The sequence below is a fragment of the Carassius carassius genome, chromosome 19 (genome assembly GCF_963082965.1).
Source record: "Carassius carassius chromosome 19, fCarCar2.1, whole genome shotgun sequence".
Classification (NCBI taxonomy): Eukaryota; Metazoa; Chordata; class Actinopteri; order Cypriniformes; family Cyprinidae; genus Carassius; species Carassius carassius.
The window spans coordinates 5,965,226-5,989,488 of record NC_081773.1 but is presented as its reverse complement, the minus strand read 5'-3'; the positions used below and the strand labels follow the sequence as shown (position 1 = coordinate 5,989,488).

The 24,263-nt window shown below is 35.6% G+C and overlaps 1 protein-coding gene across 6 annotated transcripts in view; it reads right to left on the bottom strand.

Annotated features, from left to right (window-relative positions):
• dgkh (diacylglycerol kinase, eta) overlaps positions 1-24,263 on the bottom strand; it is an 86,392-nt gene that overhangs the window by 45,008 nt on the left and 17,121 nt on the right. For 3 of the 6 annotated variants that reach the window (XM_059499625.1, XM_059499627.1, XM_059499624.1), the window contains 3 exons: positions 13,351-13,461; positions 12,785-12,931; positions 10,250-10,330 (listed from right to left, as the gene is read on the bottom strand). In XM_059499625.1, the coding sequence (XP_059355608.1) occupies positions 10,250-10,330; positions 12,785-12,931; positions 13,351-13,461 (339 nt within the window). Of the gene's footprint in view, positions 1-4,931; positions 5,279-10,249; positions 10,331-12,784; positions 12,932-13,350; positions 13,462-24,263 lie in introns of those variants that run through there. The other 3 variants (XM_059499629.1, XM_059499626.1, XM_059499628.1) reach the window with 2 other exon arrangements.

The window sequence follows — 24,263 nt, the reverse complement described above, 5'->3', positions numbered from 1 at the left end:
AAAGTGATTTCTCATGTGCGCCATCACTGCAGATCATGATGACATTCAAATGGAGTTTAGACAAACTAGAAAAAGATTTCACTCTTTTACAACGACGGGGTGGATGAAACCGGTTCTGGGCCTTATGAAATGGCTCACAATGGTCGACTAGTCATCCAACAGCTGACATGCTGATAAGTGAGATGGTTTTAGAGAATTGCAATGTTGCATAAAGCAATTTAACAATAGAAAATTGTCATTAAATGTGGGTAAAAAATAAAACATTAAAAGTATCTGACACTAAAAAATGCATGTTAACTGCCATAGTTCGGGGTTATTATAGATAACTAAAACTATAAGAAACTAAAAGTTACTTGAAGTAAAGCCAAAATAACTCAAACTGAAATAAAAATCTGTAAAAACTATATATATATAAAAACTATATAGACAAAGAAATAATAGAATTATTAAAAATTCAACTAAATTAAAACAAACAAAACAAATGAAAACAAAATAAACAACAATTGATTACACAAACTACTACACAATATTAATAAATTCTATAATATCTCACTGACATTAAAATAACACTGCCCCAGTTTGCGGTGTCAAAATAAATAAATAAGTAAAATAGCACCAGTCTGCAGACACAGTTCTTAACAAATTTATCTATTCACGATGCATTTGATATTCTTTTTTTTCCTATGTGTCTAGATATGGGGAAAGGCTATCATGCCCTAATTTGTTTTATTTAAATATATATATATATATTTTTTTTTTATATATTATTTATATATATATATATATATATATATATATATATACAAATTCTTATAATGACTTACAATTCTTAACAAATTAATCTATTTATGTTGTTTTTGACATCTATTTTTATTTGATTTTATTTTTATGTGTCTAATTATGAGGAAAGACTATAATGCCCTAAATTGTTTTATTTTTATTTTTTTTTCATAATTTTTTAATGACTTACAATTCATGACAAATTAATCTATTAACGATGCACTGTATTTGACATCTATTCTTCTTATTATTATTATTTCTATGTGTCTTGATATGGGGAAAGGTTATCATGCCTTGATTTTTTTTTTATATTATTATTTTTTTCATAATGTATTTAATAACTTTATTATAACTTTATTATATTATTATTATAACTTTATTAAGTAACAATTCTTAACAAATTAATCTATTTACAATGTATTCGACATCTATTTTTTATTTTTTTTTGTGTCTAGTTATGGGGAAAGACTACCTTTTTTAATATATTGTTTTATTATTATTACTTTTTCTTCATTGTTTTCTCACTGAAATAGCAATCTATTTGTATTTTTTTATTATGTGGTACTAAAATGAATATATTATACTTAAAATATGCTTTGATACGAACAATTATTACCATTTAAGTAGTCAAATAGTGAAATTTATGACCTTTTGATTATTGTATTATGGTTTAAATAAATCTCAAGATCCCTTCAATCTGTTCTGTGCACTCCAACTACAAGAGCTTTACACATAAACAGCCGTTATGAAACATGCCAGTTTTAGATCAGGAATTAGAAAGCAACCTGAAACAAGCCTAATTACATTTGGTTTCCAGTTCACATTTTTTGACTAGTTGTTCAGCCAACCCCCCAATTATTTCATTTTGAAAATAAGTCATTTGCACATTGCTACTCTGTAGGGCTGTAAAAATTGCTAAAAATTGACGTTCGAATATTCCCTCTAAAAAAAAAACACGAATATTCGAACTATTCGAACATCTGTTTGAATGTTGTCAATGACACACATTACGTCAATAACAGGACAAAATAATACAAAGAGACAAAACTACTTGTAAAGGTAGTCTATTTAAGTTTAAACATATATGACAACGTATAGTACTACCTACACAAAAACAAGGAAATCAACTAATGGCCAAGACTGCAGACCTCACGCTCTCTCACCCTCACGTTCTCTGCACATAACGGTTTAAATGAACAAACAAATTTTGAGTGCTGATCAAGAGTTTTGTGCAAGCAATTTAAGGTCGCGACTGTTGTCCCAAATATAGCAGGCTTCATTCAGTGATTGAAACAAATATTATTAATATTAATTGAAGTTTTACAGCATATAGAACTGACATTGAATGCTCCGAGCGAGCTGTGCTGTGGTAAACATTGAACTTTTCGTTGACATGAAACGATAAATAATCAAACCTCGGATCCATTGCTTGACAGAACTCCCCGAAGCGTGCCCCATCCGCGATACTGATCGGTCTCATGTCCTTACAAATGAACGAAATTATTTTATCCATTATGGCCTCTTGTCGTGTTGCAGACAAAGAGCTTGTGGCGGGCGATGCAAAGTAACGTTAAGTGTCAAGACGTGACTGTTTAGCTGGAGTTCCACACATTATGCCATGCTCATTTGGGTGCACATTTTTGAGATGTGACCTCATGTTGCTAGTGGTCGAATGGTATGCTAACTGTATCTTAAATAGCTTGCACACAACTTTATCTCGCGGGTCAACAATTTTACCTCATTTTCTCTGCTGCGGTCGAGTTGGGCTCTGCACTTGCTGGCATCTTCCATGAAGACGTGTCAACTTTCAGCAGTGATGCTGTGCCAGACAGTGCGACTCCTGTGACCTGTCCCTGAACCCTCAAGCGCGCCCACTCGCAAAGCAGACAACCACGCATCTACTGCTGCGGGCGTTTTTTTCCACATTTTTTTTTTTATCCGAATATTAATTTTCTCCTTCGAAATTCGTTTTTTTGAAACTATTCGAATACATATTCAAATTTAGAATATTCGCTGACAGCCCTACTACTCTGCAGGACTGTTTGTTTGTGTATGTTTGTGGCTAAGTTATGTACTAACTGGTAGTCAATGTAAATACAAGTCGAAGAACAAGCAAAGCCACCAAAATGAGAACCGGCACCATTTTGGTAGAAACTGGTCAAAGAAGTGGCACTCGAAAAAGCAGCAGTGAGGTAAAGAATGGCTCTCAGACCAGTGAGAGAGTCCCCATTGAGTGAAGGCACTGACTATTGTCTGGGGAAAGTGAAGCCGTTCCAGTTTAATACTCAGCAAAGGGCAGTCAAAGAAGGCATCTGTGTGAGACCAGTGCTGCTTTATTTAACACAGGCCTGAGTCAGTGACACTACAGAACATTCTAGAGTTGATAGATTAAACCTTCATTGAAGCTCTGGGAGAAAACACCTCTGGATTTGATGGAAAGCTCCTCGTGATCAGATAGATCTCAAAGTCTGCTAATTGTTCTTGATGCAGTAAAATAATCCAAAAACCACAAACCTACTACTAAATGAATGAATCATACATTATTATTCATGTATATATTATAATGTGTAATAAAAAAATAAATTGAGGCAATGTGAATATATGATTTAACTAATACAGTGGGACTTTAGATTACAGCAACATGTTAAAGGTCAGATAATGCAGGGCTAAAAGGTAGATATTTTCACCCTTTTACAATAATTTCTAAACAATGTTTATTAATCAAAAACTGTAATGTTTAGCTTTCTGATCGCTGTTAGAAGCACTTGCTCCATCTTACTCCAGCCAATACAGTATTCCTCATCTCTGTCAGTTTTCATACCACAGGAAAGAGATACTGCGTTTAATTAAAGCACTCCCTCGTCGTACCCCTTGAAGTCTACATTATTTCACATTAGTGAGCCAGCGGATTCCCTCTGGACAAAATTGATTATTATTTCATTAGATCTAGCTCAGTCTATTTATGGACATTAATCTCTGGCGGGTCAGGCCCATTTTCTTCTAAGAAAGATCATTAGGGACATATCAACAAAGTTGATTTTTTAATAATATTTCCAATATGCTTTTATCATGTAGATTTCATTATCATTGTTCCTTTATTGATGTGGTGTGCTGTACCGGACTTCATAAGATTATTCATCATTAAATAAGCTACATTAGTCAGAACATCACAGATAAAGTGTCTCAAACATGATTTAACTGTTTACAAAGGACTGTCAAAATAATACTGACAGAGTATTCTGCTTTGTCCTTTTAAAACAGCTCGATGTCGATGAGTGTGACAAACTGAATTCCATTTAGAATTTTTAAACACTATTCTAATTATTAGGCATGTCTCAAAAATGGTAAAGACCAAATAGAATGATGTGGACACTTCTAGAAAATGCATGCATGGAAAAGACTTTGAAAATTAAAAAAAATAAACAAAATTAAATATAAAAAAGTAGTAGGATCATTTAAACTACACTATAAGTTAACAATTCCAGCGGCAAAAATGTAGTTTTTGGAGTGTGTTTTACAAGAAAATATCAAGTTTCTGAGTTTAATTATTTGTGAAATATACTAGCTAATTTTCTAGAGTGAAAATGGTTTAAAAGGGAATCTTACATTAGTGTTTTCACTGTACTTAAGGAAAAAAAAAACAGGTAATGAAAAATGGACCAAAGATATGTACTTTCCCTTTATACGTCCAAGCAGTTTTGAACCTAAAATCTGATCTGATCATATTTTGTGTCAAATACGCACATGCAAACATACAGAAAATGACATTAATAAACACTGTTCTAAGTCTCTCCCAATTCCGTACCATCTCAACAATACGAGGTGCATCAGTCTGCACCATTAACACTTAGCAGCATAAATACAAAATGACAAATCCATTTGCGTGTAGCCCTTTAAAAGCTCTAGCCGCAGCCAACTGAGGATAATGGAATCTTGTTCTCGGAAGCTGGCGACGAAGAGCACTTGCTGCTGGAAGCTTTGCCTCGCTCACATCACGTGTACCTCAAGGTGCAGCGTCCTGCCTTTCCTCTTACACGCTCAGAAACCCTCACAGAGCTCAACCAGAATATAAAGACAAGTTTCCATTCAGGTAGTGAGCAGAACCCAGTTACAGTATTCATGCACATGCCGTGTGTGTGCAGTGCACTCACCAGCGATCCGCTCTCATCTGCACCGCTGCTTCTGGAATCATGAGCCGATGTCTGTGAGTCTGTTTGTTAAGCCTGGTTTCTCCGGGGTTGCTCTCGCCCTCCCCAACCGCTGCAGAACCTCCACCGCTCAAGGAACAGCCCACCGGAGACACATGCAATGTCACATGCACCGCCACACTCAGCGCTTCCAAATGGCCATACACATGAGTGCAAATTTCGATGGACGAATAAAGAACGATTCCTGCATACTAAGTAGCTTTAAGACGTCGCGTGTGTTTAAGCCGGACCCTGTTCTCCATTACAGCTCGCTCCAGACCACTGGTCAAGTCAAGCAGAAGCGAGTCATTAAGGAGCCTCTTTAATTCGCTCTCCGCTTTTGACTGTAGCCCTTCACCACCGGGAGGTGTTTTTGAGTGACATCACTTGAGGATTTCCTTTTGTTCCGCAGACATATCACTTCTTTCTTTCTCTCTCTCTCTCTCTCTCTCTCTCTCTCTCAGAAACACACAGTGCTGTGAGCTATTTTTAGCTCACAGCACGACTACAAAGCAGTAGGTTGCTACACTCAGAAAAATGCAGCAAAAATGGAGCCCGAAGTGGCTGCGCATTATGAAAAGGTGTCTGCTTTAGAAAAGAAAATCGCAAGGAAAATCGATTTTGTCTCGTTTGTTTCTTCTAGAGTGCAATGAGATAAAGTGCAAATGGAGACTTTAGCGCATGTCTACTGCTTTTCAGCATATTCTCTGGAGGATAAAACCCAGTAGTCTCTCAGTAATGCCACAAACTCCGATTTGTGCTCAAGATATTGTACAAGAAATCGGATATCAAGTCTTCTCCAACATATTTCATCAAATTATTCCAAGAATAAATGATCCAAGGTATGCTATAAAAATTTATTAGATCATACCCTTTCTTTGTAAATAATTTTATCCTAATACTATAATATAATAAGTGCTGTCAATCGATTAAAAACTTTAACTAGATTAATCACACATTTTTTCTGTGATTAATCGCAATTAATCGCAATAAAAAAAGAAATGTTTTTGTACGTTTTTAATATATTTTTTAATGTAATAATTTCACAGTTAAATTTAAATACTTGTTTGTATTTGACAAAATTACATCTTTTTATGAATGAAGGCCAGTATTACTGATATTAATACAGCTACTGATTTTTTTTTTTTTTACATTTATTATTAGGCTTCAAAAATATAACAGTTTTTAATTTAAGTAAACTTAAAACAATGCTAACATAAACCCATAATAAATTTCATGTTTACTCCTGCCCTTCCTGTCTTAACAGTTAGGAAATATACAGAAATTTAATAAAGTTATCAAAGTTATATGCAGTCTGCACTGCATAAACTATAAATTAAATAGTTAATCCTTATTAAAGCTACAAAAGTTATTTAGTCAAGAGCAGCGAGTCATTTTCTCTGTTCCCTTTGTTCTTTAACTTTACTGACAGGAAGCTTTATTGGCTGCTGTCCCTTTAAGAGCAGACAGACACGCGGATCTCACCGTTTATATACTGTCTATGGATCTCGCCTCATTCTCTCACAACTCTTTTTGTTCATTTTAGACTTTATATAAATCATTTAAGATTGCTCTTATGAGGATAATCGACAAAACTGGCACTTTGGGATGTTTATTGTTAGTTCAAGCACTTAAGAGAACTGGATTCTGGCGCCCTGTCTATGCATTGTGTGTGTGTGTGTGTGTGTGTGTGTGTGTGTGTGTGTGTGTACGTGTGTATGTGTCACATAAGGGCATTCACAGACAGCACATTCTCTTTTGTCTTGCCGCGCTTGAAATGTTTAAAAGCATTTAAATGAATAAGAGCGTGATCATATAATGTAAAGCTAGCCAACGGATGGCAGAAAATACGGATGCTGCGTTAATTGCGTTAAATATTTTGACATGTTAAACCACACAAAAATTAATCGCATGCGTTAACGCGTTAACGTTGACAGCACTAAATATAATATAATATAATATAATATAATATAATATAATATAATATAATATAATATAATATAATATAATATAATATAATATAATATAATATAATATAATATAATATAATATAACATGTAGTGTGACAAACTTAATTCCATCAAGAACATTTTCAAAACTATTTTAATGATTTTTAATGATTAGGCATGTTTCAATAACTTTAAAGACTACTTAATAATTAATAGAGACTAAATGAACACTTCTAGAAAGTGCATTTCAAAATAAATAAACAAAATGAAAGATTATAAATATAAAGTTAAATTATTAGATTTTTTTTTTAAACTACAGTATATATAAAAAAAACAATTTTCAAGTTATAAATTACAGTGGAAAAAAATGTAGATTTTTTTAGTCTTTCTACTTTTTTAGTTTATTTATTTGTGAAATTTACTAGTTAATTTACTAGTTGGTTTCAAAAGGAAATCCTGCATCATTTTTGCTTTCAGTACACTGAAGGAAATAAAGACGATTAAAAACGGACCTAAGATACAGACTTTCCCCTTATATGTTCATGCAAATTTTAACCTATTGTAATTTTTTTTTATTCTGGACCGTTTTGTGTCAAATATGCACATGCAAACATACAGAAAATGTGATTCTGACTAATAACTAATTGCAAGTCTCCTCAATACGAACTCAAACATTTCTCATCAAATTATTCCAAGACCAGATGATCCAAGCTATGCTATTCAAATTAATTTATAGGTTTTGATAGATTTTGGAAACATGAAAAACACAATCAAAGTGTGGCTATTTTTACTTCAACTTCAGTAAAAAATTACAGAGAACTCCATTATGTCTCTTGTGACATAAAAGAGCAACTTCTGAGCGATATAATTCTCCTGTGAGCAAACCTTCAAGAGCCCCAGGAGACCACTAACCAGCACAGAGCAAATTCCCTCAAAATGAAGTTTGTCATTTCTGCCCGACAGTGTCAGTGGGATCACAAAAACAATGTTTTCAAATGGGTTTTGAGTGGGTTTGGCTTGCTCAGAAGTGTGTAATGTATTTCTGAAATCTCCAGATCACCACGCTTGTTCTGAAGAAAAAGAACACACACTTTATTGCTAAAAAAGCATCTTCATGGGCATTTTCTCTGAGGGGAAAAAGCATTTGTTGGAGCGTAGCATCAGAGCATGTGCGTTACACACACGTCCACACGGCCCACTGTTAAACAATATGCCAGCGATCAAATCATCCAAAACATGCTCAGTGGAGCACTAACATCTCTGCTGCTAAGAATAACCCCTCGCTCTCCTCAGAGCTTTTTTAGTCCGCCGTTGTTTCTTTTTATAGCCGTGCCTGGGGAGCAGGCCTGCAGTTTTTAGAAGGACACGACCACAGTCCCTGCGCCTCGGCGTGTTTGATCGCAGCTGACGACACTTGTTTACTTGCTCGCAATCACAAACACGCGTTATACCATGGAAAAGCACAACAACACAACCCTGAGGAAGCATTTGCATGTTTCACAGTGCAGAAAATAAGTAACTTTCAATGATTTTCTAATAGTGGATGTTTCCGGGATCCCTGAAGCTTAAGCCGTTGTACGTCTATAGTAAAAAATGAATCGTTTTGTGCTCCCATTTGCTCCATTAGAAAAATCCTGTCATGTTCCTACACAATCGTGTTTCCAAAAAATAAAAATAAAAATTTAAGAAATTTACAGCAGTCAGAAAAGAGAAAGGTGCCAAATTTACTCTCTCTCCCCTGTTGTATTAGAAACTTTTGTGGGCAATGGCAATGTTTTCTTTTTGTAATTTAATGACAATATAATAAAACACAAAGTATAATGTTAAAAATGTGCACTTTCCATTTTTTAAATAAACATTTCAAAATGTTTTGCTAGATTTATGATGTTAATAGCTTGGGAAACGTGCCATCACAGTCCATTGTTGAGATATATGGATATTTACAGTATTTATCTGTTCTAAAATGGTAAAAGATAACAGAGATATGAACTGATAATATAATATAATATAATATAATATAATATAATATAATATAATATAATATAATATAATATAATATAATATAATATAATATAATATAATATAATATAATATAATATAATATAAATATTGGGAAAACCGCCTTTAAAGTTGTCCAAATGAAGTCCTTAGCAATGCATATTACTAATCAAAAATTAAGTTTTGATATATTATCAGTAGGAAATTTACAAACTATCTTCATGTAACATGATATTTACTTAATATCCTACAGATTTTTGGCATAAAAGTGTATTTTTGGCTATAGCTACAAATATACCCATGCAAGTTAAAACTCAAAACTGGTTTTGTTGTCCAGGGTCACATATAAATAAAATAAAATAAAATAAAATAAAATAAAATAAAATAAAATAAAATAAAATAAAATAAAATAAAATAAAATAAAAAAATTTTTTTTCTTTTATTTTTTTTGGATGGGTCCACAGCATACAACATACTGGCTATGAGAAACTTCCCAAGTATATGTCAACTTATTCTACTTATTCTACATTTTACCTAAAATACTTTTAAAACTACATTTCATGACACGATAACAGTAATATTTTGAAAGTTATCCGAATAAATAGTGGTTGAAATCACAATGCTGCGTGAACTCAACTGGCAGAAGCCCCTCCAATGACTTGAAGTGAGTTTCACACGCGAATGAAGCGAGTAAACTAAAAATGTTCAAGCATCCAACTATGTACATGCGAATAGTGAGATTTATTCGCGCAAGTCACGTCTGGTGTGAACGACCCATGAGAGTTAGTAGACATGTGGTTGCAAATGAATTAGAATTAGTTGACATGTAGTTGCAAAGTTACTTATAGTTAGTAGAATGTCTATCAAAATAAAGTGTAACAAGGTTTTTAGTTATAAAAATCGTGCAATCCTGTTTCAAGCAAATACTGCAGTACAAGCCGGGTTTTTGATTTTTAATTAAAAACACAACAACAAAATAACAATAAAGTCACGTATATTAATCCAAGAAATTTTGCCAAATACGCACTTTTGCAGTTTGCTTTGACACAAAATTCTCCACCATCATCTTGTCAGTCATGTCTTCTTACTCTATCCACATAAGTGAAATCTCAGCTTTCAGTTAATAATTGTAGGGTCATTATCCAACTGAACTAAATAGTTTTACTTTATATATATATTTTTAAATGACAGTGGGGGCAAGTAATGTAATCAGTGAATGGACGAACACCATCCTGTAGTATCCGGCAGACTAATAGTCAGTATTACACATCTAATGTGCTGTCTATTTGTGGATATTCACCTGTGTTGACATAAAGCATGAAAATGGCCGCTTACCGTGAAACTATTGTTGACATTCTTTGTGCTTGATTCGGCAACACTGGCATCTGAGAGATCCACCTCGTCGAAAATAAGAGACTGTGGACAGGAGGAGAAACAGAAGGAGAAGAGTAAACATTGATGATCACAGTAACACAACAGATTTAGCTTATGCTCATAAACAAAAATCTTATGCTTAGTAATGCTGAATACTGTTCTACTGAAATGACACGGAAATGAGCTTATTGAGCTACTGCTTATCCTATGCACTACCATGCGTGTGTGCTATATGAGTTTAAGATGGATGGCAGAGAGTTGGGTGTGTTATGACCTCCTCCATCAGCGCAGAGAGCAGAACTGAAGGCCTGAGATAATAATAATAGCAGTGAAAACCTCTATAAGGAGAGCCAGGATGTTAGAAACTACTGTTGACTAAATTGATTAAATGGCAACACAATATATCATACCACCCGGCTCTATGTATAATCAGGTTCATGTATGAACTCCAAAAAGAGATACGCATTTGAAGGATAAAATAAGTATTTCCAGGCCTCCTGAGACCTTTCGATCAAGTTTCAGTTTCAGTCAGTGAATGCCCAGTGTTTTGGGTGGTGACTGGCTGATATTTGAGTAAACGATGCTTGTATACTCAGGCAGTGTAAACAGTGTGACATCCTATTTATGATCTGTAGGCTTGGCCACTTTACAGCATGAATTTGTCACAGACCATGCAAACAAAACCCCCTCGTCTGAACTAGGGCTGAAACGATTCCTCGAGTAACTTGAGTAACTCGATTACAAAAAATGATCGAGGCATTCGATCAATGATCCTCTGCCTCGAAGCTTCTTTTAATTTATTTTAAATCTCACGTCAGGTTCTTTCGCAATTATTTTTTAATGTGACAACGCGTTTATGTCTCCCACAAAGCGGAAGGAGACACAAGCCCTGCATCCGAAATCGCATACTGCAAAGAGTCAGCAGTGTTTTGATTTGAGGGCACGGGCAAACGTAAAGAGAACGCCGTGGCGTGTGTCCATTGCAAGATAGAGCTAACATACCACAACTAGGGCCCTGTTATTTCCGCGATGCAGAAAACGCGGAGGGAATCGCGGAATCCAGTCATAAAAACGGAATTTACAGTTTAACGCGGAATGGCAAAGAATTTGCCAAATTTTGAATGAATTAATCAAAAATAGGTCATTGCACTTACATCAAATCACGATAAAGACTAATATCTGTAAATATTAAGCCGGAACAGACTATTTAAATATGAATCCTGCATGTTCTGTGTGTCTCTGTTAATGAATGGAGCAGTGACGCTCGCGGTAATTTCAGCGTCTACTGTCTCACTAAATAAGGATGTGAACACATGAACAACATCTCCAGAACTGCTCTGACAGTCACTTCATGAGCATTTGACCGTTTGATTTGAGTAAAACTAGCGTCACATCACATACACAGAACTGTAAAGGTACGTCAACCCATCAAAATAAAAGTCCGGTTTAGATTAAAGTCAAGTATTTGCCAGAGATGTATTACTATTTTTCAGCAGAATGTACATAGCCTACTACAAAAAAACTAACAAAAAAAAACAATATCAAACATTCTTTTTTAAGGTTTAATCACACAATTGTTTACCAAAAAGTTAAGTTTGCTTAATTTTCAATAATTAAAAGATAAATTAAATTAATGTTTTATGTGTTTAATGTTTATCTCAGAAAATGCTTTATTTAAAACCCCAATTGAATGGCACTTAAATGCACTTAATTCATCTGTCAACTTTATTGTCATTGTTCACAGTACAAGTACAGACAGAGAAACAATGGGTAATAATTAAATGTTTATTTTTGATGTATGCATTGCATTCTATGCATTTAAAAAATAAAAATAAAAAAATTCTTATTTTCTCTTGCCTAATTAATATTGCACTTTAATTAAGCATAAACACATTTTATCCGATTACTCGATTAATCGATGGAATTTTTGGTAGAATACTCGATTACTAAAATATTCGATAGCTACAGCCCTAGTCTGAACACAGCAGTGCGATCAGCCACCTCGTTTCTGCCTGTGAGGTCTGTGTCATAACACCCAGCTCTCTGCCGCCATGCGCTAGTGCCACTCCATGTCATTCAGGAGCTATGCAGGAAGTGCTAGCTTGCGTCATGGCAGCTGCATAGCTATGAACTGCCGATTTTTTCTAACTTTCTCTCCTGATTCGGATCAGACCACGGACACAACGGACCCCTGAATGCCATCCGTAACCATACGGTGGGCAGAGAACATATGAATGGAGGCGAACACACTCAATGAAAGGCTCGTGGGTAAAACATCTCCCCTCAGACACGGACAATGACATACAAGGCATGTCTCCAGGACTCTCCTCTTCAGATGCTTAAACAGACAAGCAGACGCGGAAATGACATGATGCCGCTTCAGTTGTCCAGTGAGGAGAACGGGCATCCCGAACAATGCCAGCAGGGTGATGGGCGGTCAGCAATGTCATTGATGAAGGCTAGAGAGATAAAGAGGGGGGCGCTGCTGTTGCTGACCCGAATCGCCACCAAGCCTTCCTCCGATCCACTAGCGCCAAGAACGGGCGGCTGACGGCGGGCACCGCTCCAGCAGACGGAAAGCACCCTCCAGCACACACGGCTACGAGAGACCCGATACTGCCAGCGGGTCAAAACGCCACCCGCCTGCCATAGTGCAACCACACACACACACACACACACACACACACACAAACACACATAGTGATGTTATAGGCATGGCAGAAGGTGCTATGCAGGTGCCCATGTGCAGCTCTTCAGTCCCTCTCAGCACAGGCATGCCCAGTAACTCCTGAGAGGAACCATGGTCAAGCAGGTTTTTTTACCCCCTTACCTTCAGATCACTCTGTAGGGCTTACAGGGGGCTTACTTTACACTGTAAAAAATGTTGGCATCATTACAAAAAATTTTTTTGAACACAACTGGACTTTCTTTATCAGTAATTGCATAACATTAAGAAGTACAATGGTTTACTGTTTTTAAGGCAGCAAGAAAAGGTTTGAATTTTTTTACAGTGTAGTGAGGGTGTAGAATCAGTATCTGGATATAATGAAAGAATAGCTCACCTTGGCATCCTTGGCATAGTAGAGCGTCCGTCCCCGCAATTTGAAATAACGCTTTTTCCAACGCTGGAACGAGCTTGTCTGTTTCAGAAGCAGCCCTTCCTTCACGCTTGTCTGCAGAAAGAGAGAGGCAGAACAAGAAGTCAGGAACCATTTAAGCGTTTGCACACAGCACAAAATCACTAGTAGTGATGAATAGATTAGCTCTGTACATGTTTTATTGTTCCAGATCTAAGACACCTCATTTGTGCTACAATCGAAGGTAGCTATATATCCAGACAGTATCCTTCAATGCCAGAATGCTCATTAAAAACGTCTTAGATCTTTGAGTTCAGCTCATGAAAAATGGAGGCAAAAACAAAAGTGTTGCGTTTAGAATTTTGTTTTGTGTATATATACAGGTGCTGGTTATATAATTAGAATATCATCAAAAAGTTGATTTATTTCACTAATTCCATTCAAAAAGTGAAACTTGTATATTATATACATTCATTACACAGAGACTGATATATTTCAAATGTTTATTTCTTTAATTTTGATGATTATAACTGACAACTAAGGAAAATCTCAAATTCTGTATCTCAGAAAATTAGAATATAACTTAAGACCAATACATAGAAAGGATTTTTAGAAATCTTGGCCAACTAAAAAGTATGAAAATGAAAAGTATGAGCATGTAAAGCACTCAATACTTAGTTGGGGCTCCTTTTGCCTGAATTACTGCAGCAATGCGGCATGTTATGGAGTCGATCAGTCTGTGGCACTGATCAGGTGTTATGAGAGCCCAGGTTGCTCTGATAGTGGCCTTCAGCTGTTCTGCATTCTTGGGTCTGGCATATCGCATCTTCCTCTTCACAATACCCCATAGATTTTCTATGGGGTTAAGGTCATGTGAGTTTGCTGGCCAATTAAGGACAGGGATACCATGGTCCTTAAACCAGGTGCTGGTAGCTTTGGCACTGTGTGCAGGTGCCAAGTCCTGTTGGAAAATGAAATCTGCATCTCCATAAAGTTGATCAGCAGCAGGAAGCAGGAAGTGCTCTAAAACTTCCTGGTATATGGCTGTGTTGACCTTGGATCTCAGAAACAGAAACATAGTGGACCAACACCAGCAGATGACATGGCATCCCAAACCATCACTGACTGTGGAAACTTTACACTGGACCTCAAGCAATGTCGCTTGTGTGCCTCTCCTCTCTTCCTCCAGACTCTGGGACCCTGATTTCCAAAGGAAATGCAAAATTTACTTTCATCAAAGAAGATAACTTTGGACCACTCAGCAGCAGTCCAGTCCTTTTTGAAGCAAGACACTTCTGACGCTGTCTGTTGTTCAAGAGTGGCTTGACACAAGAAATGCGACAGCTGAAACCCATGTCTTGCATATGTCTGTGCGTAGTGGTTCTTGAAGCACTGACTCCAGCTGCAGTCCACTCTTTGTGAATCTCCCCCACATTTTTGAATGGGTTTTGTTTCAAAATCCTCTCCAGGGTGCGGTTATCCCTATTGCTTGAACACTTTTTTTCTACCACATCTTTTCCTTCCCTTCACCTCTCTATTAATGTGCTTGGACACAGAGCACTGTGAACAGCCAGTCTCTTTTGCAAGGACCTTTTGTGTCTTGCCCTCCTTGTGCAAGGTGTCAATGGTCGTCTTTTGGACAACTGTCAAGTCAGCAGTCTTCCCCATGATTGTTTAGCCTACAGAACTAAACTGAGAGACCATTTAAAGGTCTTTGCAGGTGTTTTGAGTTAATTAGCTGATTACAGTGTGGCACCCGATGTCTTCAATATTGAACCTTTTCACAATATTCTAATTTTCTGAGATACTGTATTCTGGATTTTGCTTAGTTGTCAATTATAAACATCAAAATTAAATGAAATAAACATTGGAAATATATCAGTCTGTATCTAATGAATTAATATAATATACCTATATATATATATATATATATATATATATATATATATACATACATACATAGAACTAAGAATAGTTCAACCTAATTGCCAAATATTAAACATTTCATTGACACTGACAAATCAAAGGAACGTTCCTTTGTCAGATGGAAAAGTTTTCTCCTTTTTTACCATTTCCTGTGAACATATTCATACAAGTGCTGACTGAGTGACATGAAACAGACAGGGCAATAAAATAATCCTCTGTCCAACTAGCTAGTCAAGTAAGCTAAATTATAACGTCAAATATGAGCTGTTCCTGCATAGACACCATCCAATTATATCCCAGCTATGTAAACAATGTTATAATGTACCAAACAAAGAGAGGGCATGTGAGACTTAACATGAGCATAAAGGAAGCAGAATTTGAAACTCAATATCAGTTCTGGACGTCCACAGGGACATGTGCACAGTGTGGGTCTGCCCTGCCAGAGTAAGGAACAGGAAGCATTGCCAAGATCAAGTGTGCTTCAACACCAGTTTCATGCTTGGGAGGGGAAAGACAAGGCAAAAGGCAAACAAGAAAGGAAGCCCATTACTCAAAAGATCCTGTCCTGCACAGTGCCACTGTCCCCTTGGCAAGCGTGAACTCACGGAAGCCACGAAAGGAAGAGGCAAACGATCTCAAACCCGAGATATTTATTGGAAAAAAGGCTCCATGAAGAACCTTTAACATCCATGAAACCCTTCCACTGCAAAAAAAATTCTATACTCTCTTAAATACAAAGAATCCAAAGGGGTTTTCACAGTGATGCTATAGAAAACGATTTTGGAATTTTAAAATATAAATGTACAAAAGTAGCGGAGTGGGGGGGCGCTATTAGACATGTTCTGAAATAGTACAGAATCTCCGGATCTGAAAACAAGCAAAGAAGATGCAGAAACAAGTGACTGAATCATTGCTTACGCACATGTAAGATAAAGTGATCATCAAACATTCAACAGCATATAAATCAAAACTGCCTAATATAACTGAATTAAATGGCGGGCCCACAAAAGATATGGGACTGTATAAGGTTTGTGGGCATTGATGGACACGGTCTACTCGATCTACATCTTGTTCATCATTCTGAATCTGATCTGTACTTGATGTTAGGCTAAGTTTACAAGAAAGTGTTTTTGTTTTAAAATGCATAACTTTTGATACAGTTACTCCTGTCGTTTAAACTACTCTGCCACTATTATAAATGCTGCAGACCCCGTTTTAGTTGAAAACTCTGGGATTGCGTTTTCAGTGTAAACGGACCAAGACTGAGAATTTTTAAAACGGCGGCGTGGCTGCCCACTTTCGCTTTGCGTATCCTTGATGACCGTGTAAACAATAACATCACGCTTATTGTTGTACCCATAGATATGTATAGATGCCCTATTCGACCGTTCCAGATACGTAAAGTAGCAAAATCCACCACTTTGGGACAGTGAACTTGACGTCATTCACCATAATTATCAATGAGTATTCAAAGATATACAAGCGTATAAATTGCTGTTGTAGATGCACACAGTCAACGCACTATTTTCTCAGCTTTTTGTTAAAAATATTCAAGCATTGATGTATGACGCAAAAAATAAAAATAAATGAATAAAAAAACTGTTTGTTTAGTTTAAAAGTAGCTGCTCTTTTCTTTCTTTTCAGGTATTGTATGTTCAGATATTCAGTTCGCTGTCAGCTTCTTAAAAAATGCTGGCAGGAAAAGAGTTAAAGGTTCTTCATGGAACCATAATTGCTATAAAGAACTTTTATTTTAAGGTGTGTAGAGTAAAAAACAAACAAACAATTGTTTCAACAATTGTTGTGTAGAGTAAAAAACTAACAAACAAACAAACAAACAACTGTTCACTAACTGTTACTTCACTGAAAGTTTCAAAGAGGATCTCAAAATAATTCTTCTCTCAAATTCTTTTGGAACCTGTATTTGTAAACACACTTATTTCTAACCTATTATTTCTACACTTTGGAACCTGTATTTCTACACTCTTAAAAATAAGGTTCTTTATTGGCATTCATTTTGGTTCCATGAAGGGCCTTTAACATCTTTTCATTCAACAAATGGATATTTATAGTGGAAAATCTTCACAATAAAATGAAAATGGTTCTTTTAAGAATAGTTCATTGAATTCTTCGACAGCATAAATATGAAAAAACTCCTTTTGGAACCTTTATTTTGAAGAGTGAAAGATAATCCATCTTAAACCTTCTAAGTGAAACTTTCCTCAAGATCATCAATTTTGTATAGCCGGATAGTCTCCTGTGAAAGTGACACTCCAGATAACCCGATGCAGTTTTCAAAGGCAGCGCACGTGGTTTCGCCCCTGCAAGGGACCGAGGTCTTCGACATGGCGGGGCGAGAGGAAGGCAGAAGGAGAGAGATGGGGGCCAACACCGAGGGTCATCCTGTCAGCCGGTCGCCTTGACTACACCGTCATTAAACATCATCCCAGCCCCAACCGACTATAAACAAGGGCCATAGACCTGCGAGCAGTCAAGCTCCTTCCTGTCCATTCATCTACAAATATAGCAGGAACATGGAAGAAAAAAATAACAAACACAAATCCACAGGCATATATGGGAGGATGGCTATTTATAACAGAGGAAATATGCTCTCTGAGGGGAGAATTACAAACAGAGACGCAGGGTTCGATCTGACATCCTGGTGCACAGCTGTGTCAACTTAAACAGTGAATCCATCCACCAGCGCACTCGGTGACACTACATCGCTGCTAAAACACCCCTTCAGCTCGGCTATAAAACACTGAACTCACTCTGCATTTACTAAAAATACCTGAGTGACATTTAACGATAAATGGATGAAAAATGAAGGTGTGACTGTTGGTGAAACAGTGGAAAGCTTACTTCTTTGGGGTCTAATGGATATTTAAGTTGAGTTGCATGTGAGTGACATGGCAACCTATGGCGTTCCTATTATAATGAATGAACATAGCTGTATAAGCTGAGAGTAAGTGTGCTGATTTTAATGGGAGTGTACTTGTTTTTTCATGCCATGTTGAATCGCTTGCAGTGTAGGTGGGGTGTGAAACTGTTGAAATGCCATTTCATTGGTACATTAATCAGATTAACTCACTAAATGTTTCGCAATTCAAGTCTGTTTAATAAACAGCTCTCAGTCATAATACATGAGTTACCCACAGACCGGTGGAATAAACTATGGAGATTATGAAAGTAAATTATAATGAACATAGTATAGTAATATAATATAATGACTATATGAGTAATCATACATAGTAATAACCAGTCTAAAGTCGCTGGGGTATATTTTTAGCAATAGCCAAAAAAAACATTGTATGGGTCAAAAATATAATTTTTTGTTTTATGCCAAAAATCATTAAGATAAGTAAAGATCATGTTCCATGACGGTATTTTGTAAATTTCCTACCGTAAACATATCAAAACTCAATTTTTGATTAGTACTATGCATAGCTAAGAATTCATTTGGACAACTTTAAAGGCGATTTTCTCTGTATTTTGATTTTTTTTTACACATTCAGGTTCCAGATATTCAAATAGTTGTATCTCAGCCAAATATTGTCCGATCCTAATAAACCATACATCAATGGAAAGCTTATTTACACTTATTGACACTTATTGAGGGTCATAAATACGAACTTCAAAAGTTGGACTTGAATGCCGCTTCTTTCTCCTTTCTACCTTCACCCAGATATCCACATTTATCTGTCAGTAAACCTCCACTGGATGACGCAAAACACATCATTTTGATAAAACTACATATCAAACGTCTGTGTACAGAGCATTTCTACTGAATAGACAGCCAAGTTTTATTAAAGTCCAAACATCAAAGGTTCATAATTTACTTTCATTATCAGAAAAGACCAGCATCTGTTCTGCTTAGTGTCTTCTTTTGTGTTCCAGAAAGGGTCATACAGGTTTTTGGGCGAGTAACTCATGACAGCATGGTCATTTCTGGCCGAACTGTCCCTTTAAGACACCACTTAAGCTAAGTTTTTTTGTTGAATATGGATTCCACTCACTCATGAAGTCACACCAGATGGATTTAATTTAATTTAAAGCCACTTTTCTCATAAGTCACTTTGGTAAGACCATGCATGCCAAGAATATGAAGCACGTAAATGCAAAGATGACTGCTTTTCCTTTTCTATGTCTCTAGCCATATCAGAAATGCTTAGTGTACTCTTTTTATTTTATTTTTTAATACACTACAGTTTGGGGTCAGTAAGACTTTTTTAAGAAATGAATATTTTTTATTTAGTAAAGGATTGCATTAAATTAATCAAAAAAGACTTTCAAAATTATACAAAAAGTCTCTCAAATGAATGCCTTTTAACTTTCTAATCATCAAACTATGCTGAATAAATAAATACATACAAACAAAAATCACAGTTTCCACACAAATAATATGCAGAAAAACTGTTTTCATCATTAAAAAGTAAGTAAATGTTTCTTGAGCCACAAACAAGCATATTAAAATGATTTCTGAAGGATCATGTGACTCTAAAGACTGGAGCAATAATGCTGAAAACACAGCTTTGCCATCACAGGAATAAATTACAGTTACAGTTATTTTAAATTGCAATAATATTTCTCAATATTTGCTGTATTTGTGATCAAATAAATGCAGCTTTTCTGAGCATACAAGATTTCTTTCAATATTGTTTTTTTTTTCATTGTACATAGTAGTGTAGGTACATTTGTTGGGTATCTGTTCTGCATAAATAAATGAAAATTTTACTGCTTTAACGTTCCTCTTTTGTTTGTGTCTTTTTGGCCAGTATAGTTCCTTTTTCTTGTCTTCAGTTCCCTTCCTGTTGCCAAGTGGGATAAGAAGTGATCTATTAATAGACTGTTTCTTCACTAAACTGTAAGAGGGAGAACGGCTCAGTGCCAGACATACATGACTAACCCCACTGCGGTACACTGTACACCCACACCTCTCTCAGCATCACGGACACACACTCTCTCACAGACACCGGTAAGCAACTCAAGCACGACTCACTGTAACCACACACACACCAGACACCAGACTGACACACACACACACAACAGAAGCTCGATCAATGATGGCTAATTCTCTTCTGAGAGGACACCACCAGCGTTTCTTCAGAAAGTGAGTGATATAACAGACGGACATCCTCTGAATGAGGATATCCAGCCTCAGTGTTTCGCTGTCTGGCACATGTCTACAGTGTTTGAACCACACACACACATGCTTGCCTGTGCAGTATGAGAAGGCAGGTTCGCTGCAAACCCCAGAAATTAAATACACTACTGGAAACTAAGCAGGAGGTTTTTTTTTATTATTATTCCTTTTTGGGGACTTTTGGACAGTTTTATTTTAATTTCAGTTTAATGTTTTGTAAATGTTGTGTGTAATTCCTTTTTTTTTTTTTTTTTTTTTTGAAAATAGTTTTCTGTTTATTTACATTTGTTACTTATTTCTATTTATTAATTTATTTATTTCAGTTTTAGCTTCAGTAATGTTAGAACTTCAACTTAAACATTTATTGACTATTTATATAGTTTAAAAAATGAAAATTTAATTTAAGCTTTATTTAAATGAACAAAAATAAAACACTGTAGTGGAAATGATATTCGAAACAATTCTTTTAAATGGCTGTCTCTTTTTTCTTGCTAGTAATAATTTTTACAGTAAGCATAGGGATGCTAGGGATCATTTTACACATTAATTTTTTTGTTTGTTTGTTTGTTTGTTTTTTCATAATTTGATGATAGCTTGACTGAAAATGGTGCACAATAAAATATTCTATTTACAAGTGATATTTACCCTGACTGAATCAATTTTTTTTTTTTTTTTTACATCACATATGTCTCATCTAAGGCTCTTTTCTGGTCACCTGTTAAACTACGCTAACCTTTTTTTTTTTTTTTTTTTGGCGAAATCGCTGTTTGTGGTAGAAATGATGCCCACGACTGTTAGACAGTTTTATTTTAAAGTAATTTTTAAACAATAAATATTAAAATGGCCTATTTTTTATGTTTTTTATTTAAGAATGATCATTTATATGTGAAAGGTTGAAATCATAATTTTATGCCAACCCCTGTGATATAAAATTGCCTGTAGTTGAAGAAACATCCAATTGTTTATTCAGCTAAATCTAATTTAAGGCCATATTTTAAGATTTAATAATACTGTATTATAATTTATGAAATGCTGAGTGGCCTCTAAGTGAATGGCATTTTGTTCTCTTCCTGAAGTGCATCTGGGTCAGTGCTGGAGGAGAAACACTTCACCTCTCTTGCAGGGTGCACTGACCTTGTAAAAAGACGCTTTCAGCAACATGTGTTCTTTCAGTGGGGCTTCAAATGAACTGAGTAACCCCTCCAACCATCCACAAGTCGAATAATTCAAGGCCACAAACACATTCGCTTCTTCAGCATCACTTTAAAGCCAGTAAAGGAAAAGTGTAAAGCTGTTTTCTAACTGGATCAAACTAGCCGCAATAAGCAAGTCTGAGAGTGAAACCCCTGCATGACACAATTACAGCCAATCAGAACAAAAGTATATACTAATATAGAGAAGTACCTACTGTATAAAATTTCACTTTAGTTGAGGTTACCCAAAGTGATGCCACAGAAAGTAAACTCTAATTTACTGAACATGGAAGAAATAGCTTTTATTTGGTTAGGACACCTGATGATTTTCTGTGATAGCTTGCTTCAAATCAAAACGCTTCTTTGCAATTTCTTTGAGGTGTATTTCAGTGTCTTGGAAAATATATTTTTAAAGAGTAGCTCACTCGAAAAAGGAAATTTCCCTGACATTTTACTCGCCCTCAGGCCTAGATGTATTGGTCTTTCTTTCATTTCTGTGCCATTAGAATCAATTAACACAACTGAAAAATTAGTGTTTGACTAATACAATTTTTTTGATGGCAGATAAAAAGCCAATATAGGCCCATATGACTATCTATTATCACACTATTTAATGTAAAGATAGAAAGTAACACAGCTGTAATTTCTGCAATAAAGTTTATATTTATTTTACAGCATAAATAAATTCAGCCGACCACTAAAAATAATAACAGATAGTTCTACCCCAAAGTCACGACATCGGTTGAGTCGATGTTTGGCTGCATCAAGCAGGTCGTGATGATCAAACAAACAGAACAATGTTTTGATATCATCCAAAAAACCCAGAGTGTTTATACTTTTGAAAGAAATCAACCTACACATTGTTTATTCAATGGCAAACAAGTATTTTAACACATCACCTTTATTCTGTTTGAACTGTCAGTCAGTGCCAGACATAACAATACTGATTATGTTTAATAATGTGCAAAGTCATGTAAACGTGTCCAACCCTGTTTTTATTGGTGAAGAGTCACAATGAAAGAGAAGGGAGAGCTATATTATTTTCAAAACAACATTGTGGTGGCAAAACAAAGTCACTATTCTTTCGATTATTGGTTCCACTAGTGCCACAGAAATCACAAACTTTAAAAAGAAAAAAAAGACATGTTTAATGATTTAAAAAATGACGTGAATACTTTATTTTTTTACATTTTTATTTTTTTAAAGAAATAAGCTTGAAATGAGACGCTACGCTAAGACATAGGATCCCTAGTGCTACGTTTGCCAGGAATGCCTACTTTCATTAAACCAACTGCTCTTAAAATAATCATCACTCTTTACGTCTGGAACATTTTTATAGTTCCCAAAGTACAAAGTAGTTTTCAATCCACAATTACAGTAGCAGACAAAGTGTGACTGAGTGTTCGTTTATATGAAAAGTAAATGTGCATTTATGAAACAGATATTTCTGACTTTATTCTGATGAGTGTTCAAACTCATGTAGATAAACACTTTTGTGAGCACATATTCTGAATAATGCGTTTACTAAGTTTACAGTTACAAAGCAGCACTGTAAACAGACTACAGTTCGACTAATGATCTACATTACTTGGCAGAAGAACAGTTCATTTTGATTATTCATATTAATAAATGTAAGTATTTGTAATTTGGAGTCTGTTGCTGTCATTTTATAATAGCAATAAGCCACTTCTGGGCCGTGTATCACAGTGTGTGTTTAATCTCTATTCATATAACTTCAGAACCGAAACTTTCAGTGGTGTCAAAAGTATTGGCATTCATTACTCAAGTAAGGAGTATAGATACTAGGGTTTAAAAAGACTTTTGTAGAAGTTGAAGTATCAACTCAAGATTTTTACTCAAGTAAAAGTGTAAAAGTACTGGTTTAAAAAACTACTTAAAGTATAAAAGTAAAAGTTGCAATTAAGAACAAAAGGCCGTGCCACAGGGGCCTATTGTCCACTACCCCACCTCCTCAAAAAACATTTTTCTAAAGGCCATAGGCCATAATGACTATAATGTTATATTAAAATGTTCATGTTGAAATATTTGGGATGCACTAGGCTACCTGTTTCAGTCGCATATATGCACATTGAAAATGAACGCACTTTGGTACAACGCAAATACATTAAAGGACTAGAGATATGATGACTAGTTGCCTATAAGTATTGTAATGGTGCAAAAAGTCAAACTTCAGAGGCATGTCATCAATAACCTTTAATTGAATGTAGATGTACATCCAAGCTTAGCTGCAGGAATCTGTGAGGGCAATGGACAAGAACATTGGTGCAGGCTTAGTAACAATTACTCTTGTATCCTTGTCTATTTACAATAAACATTATAGTGCTGTCAAAATGAATGATTAATCCAAGTGTTTAATCAAAAACTAAAACTGAAAAATATCTCAATCCTGATACCTTCTTGATTGATACCTTCCTGTATTCTGTACATACGTCTGCTATGTCCAGTGTTTGGGGGGTAATGAGTTACAAAGTTGGTAAAGCCTACCTATCACAACATTGTCAATCACGTCGTCAATCGCAAACGATAATTTATTAAAACGTCTCGCTACCGAACTACCTACAGGAGCTTAATTTGTGGAGGATGAAGAGAAAGCACTAGGGGTGTAACGATTCACT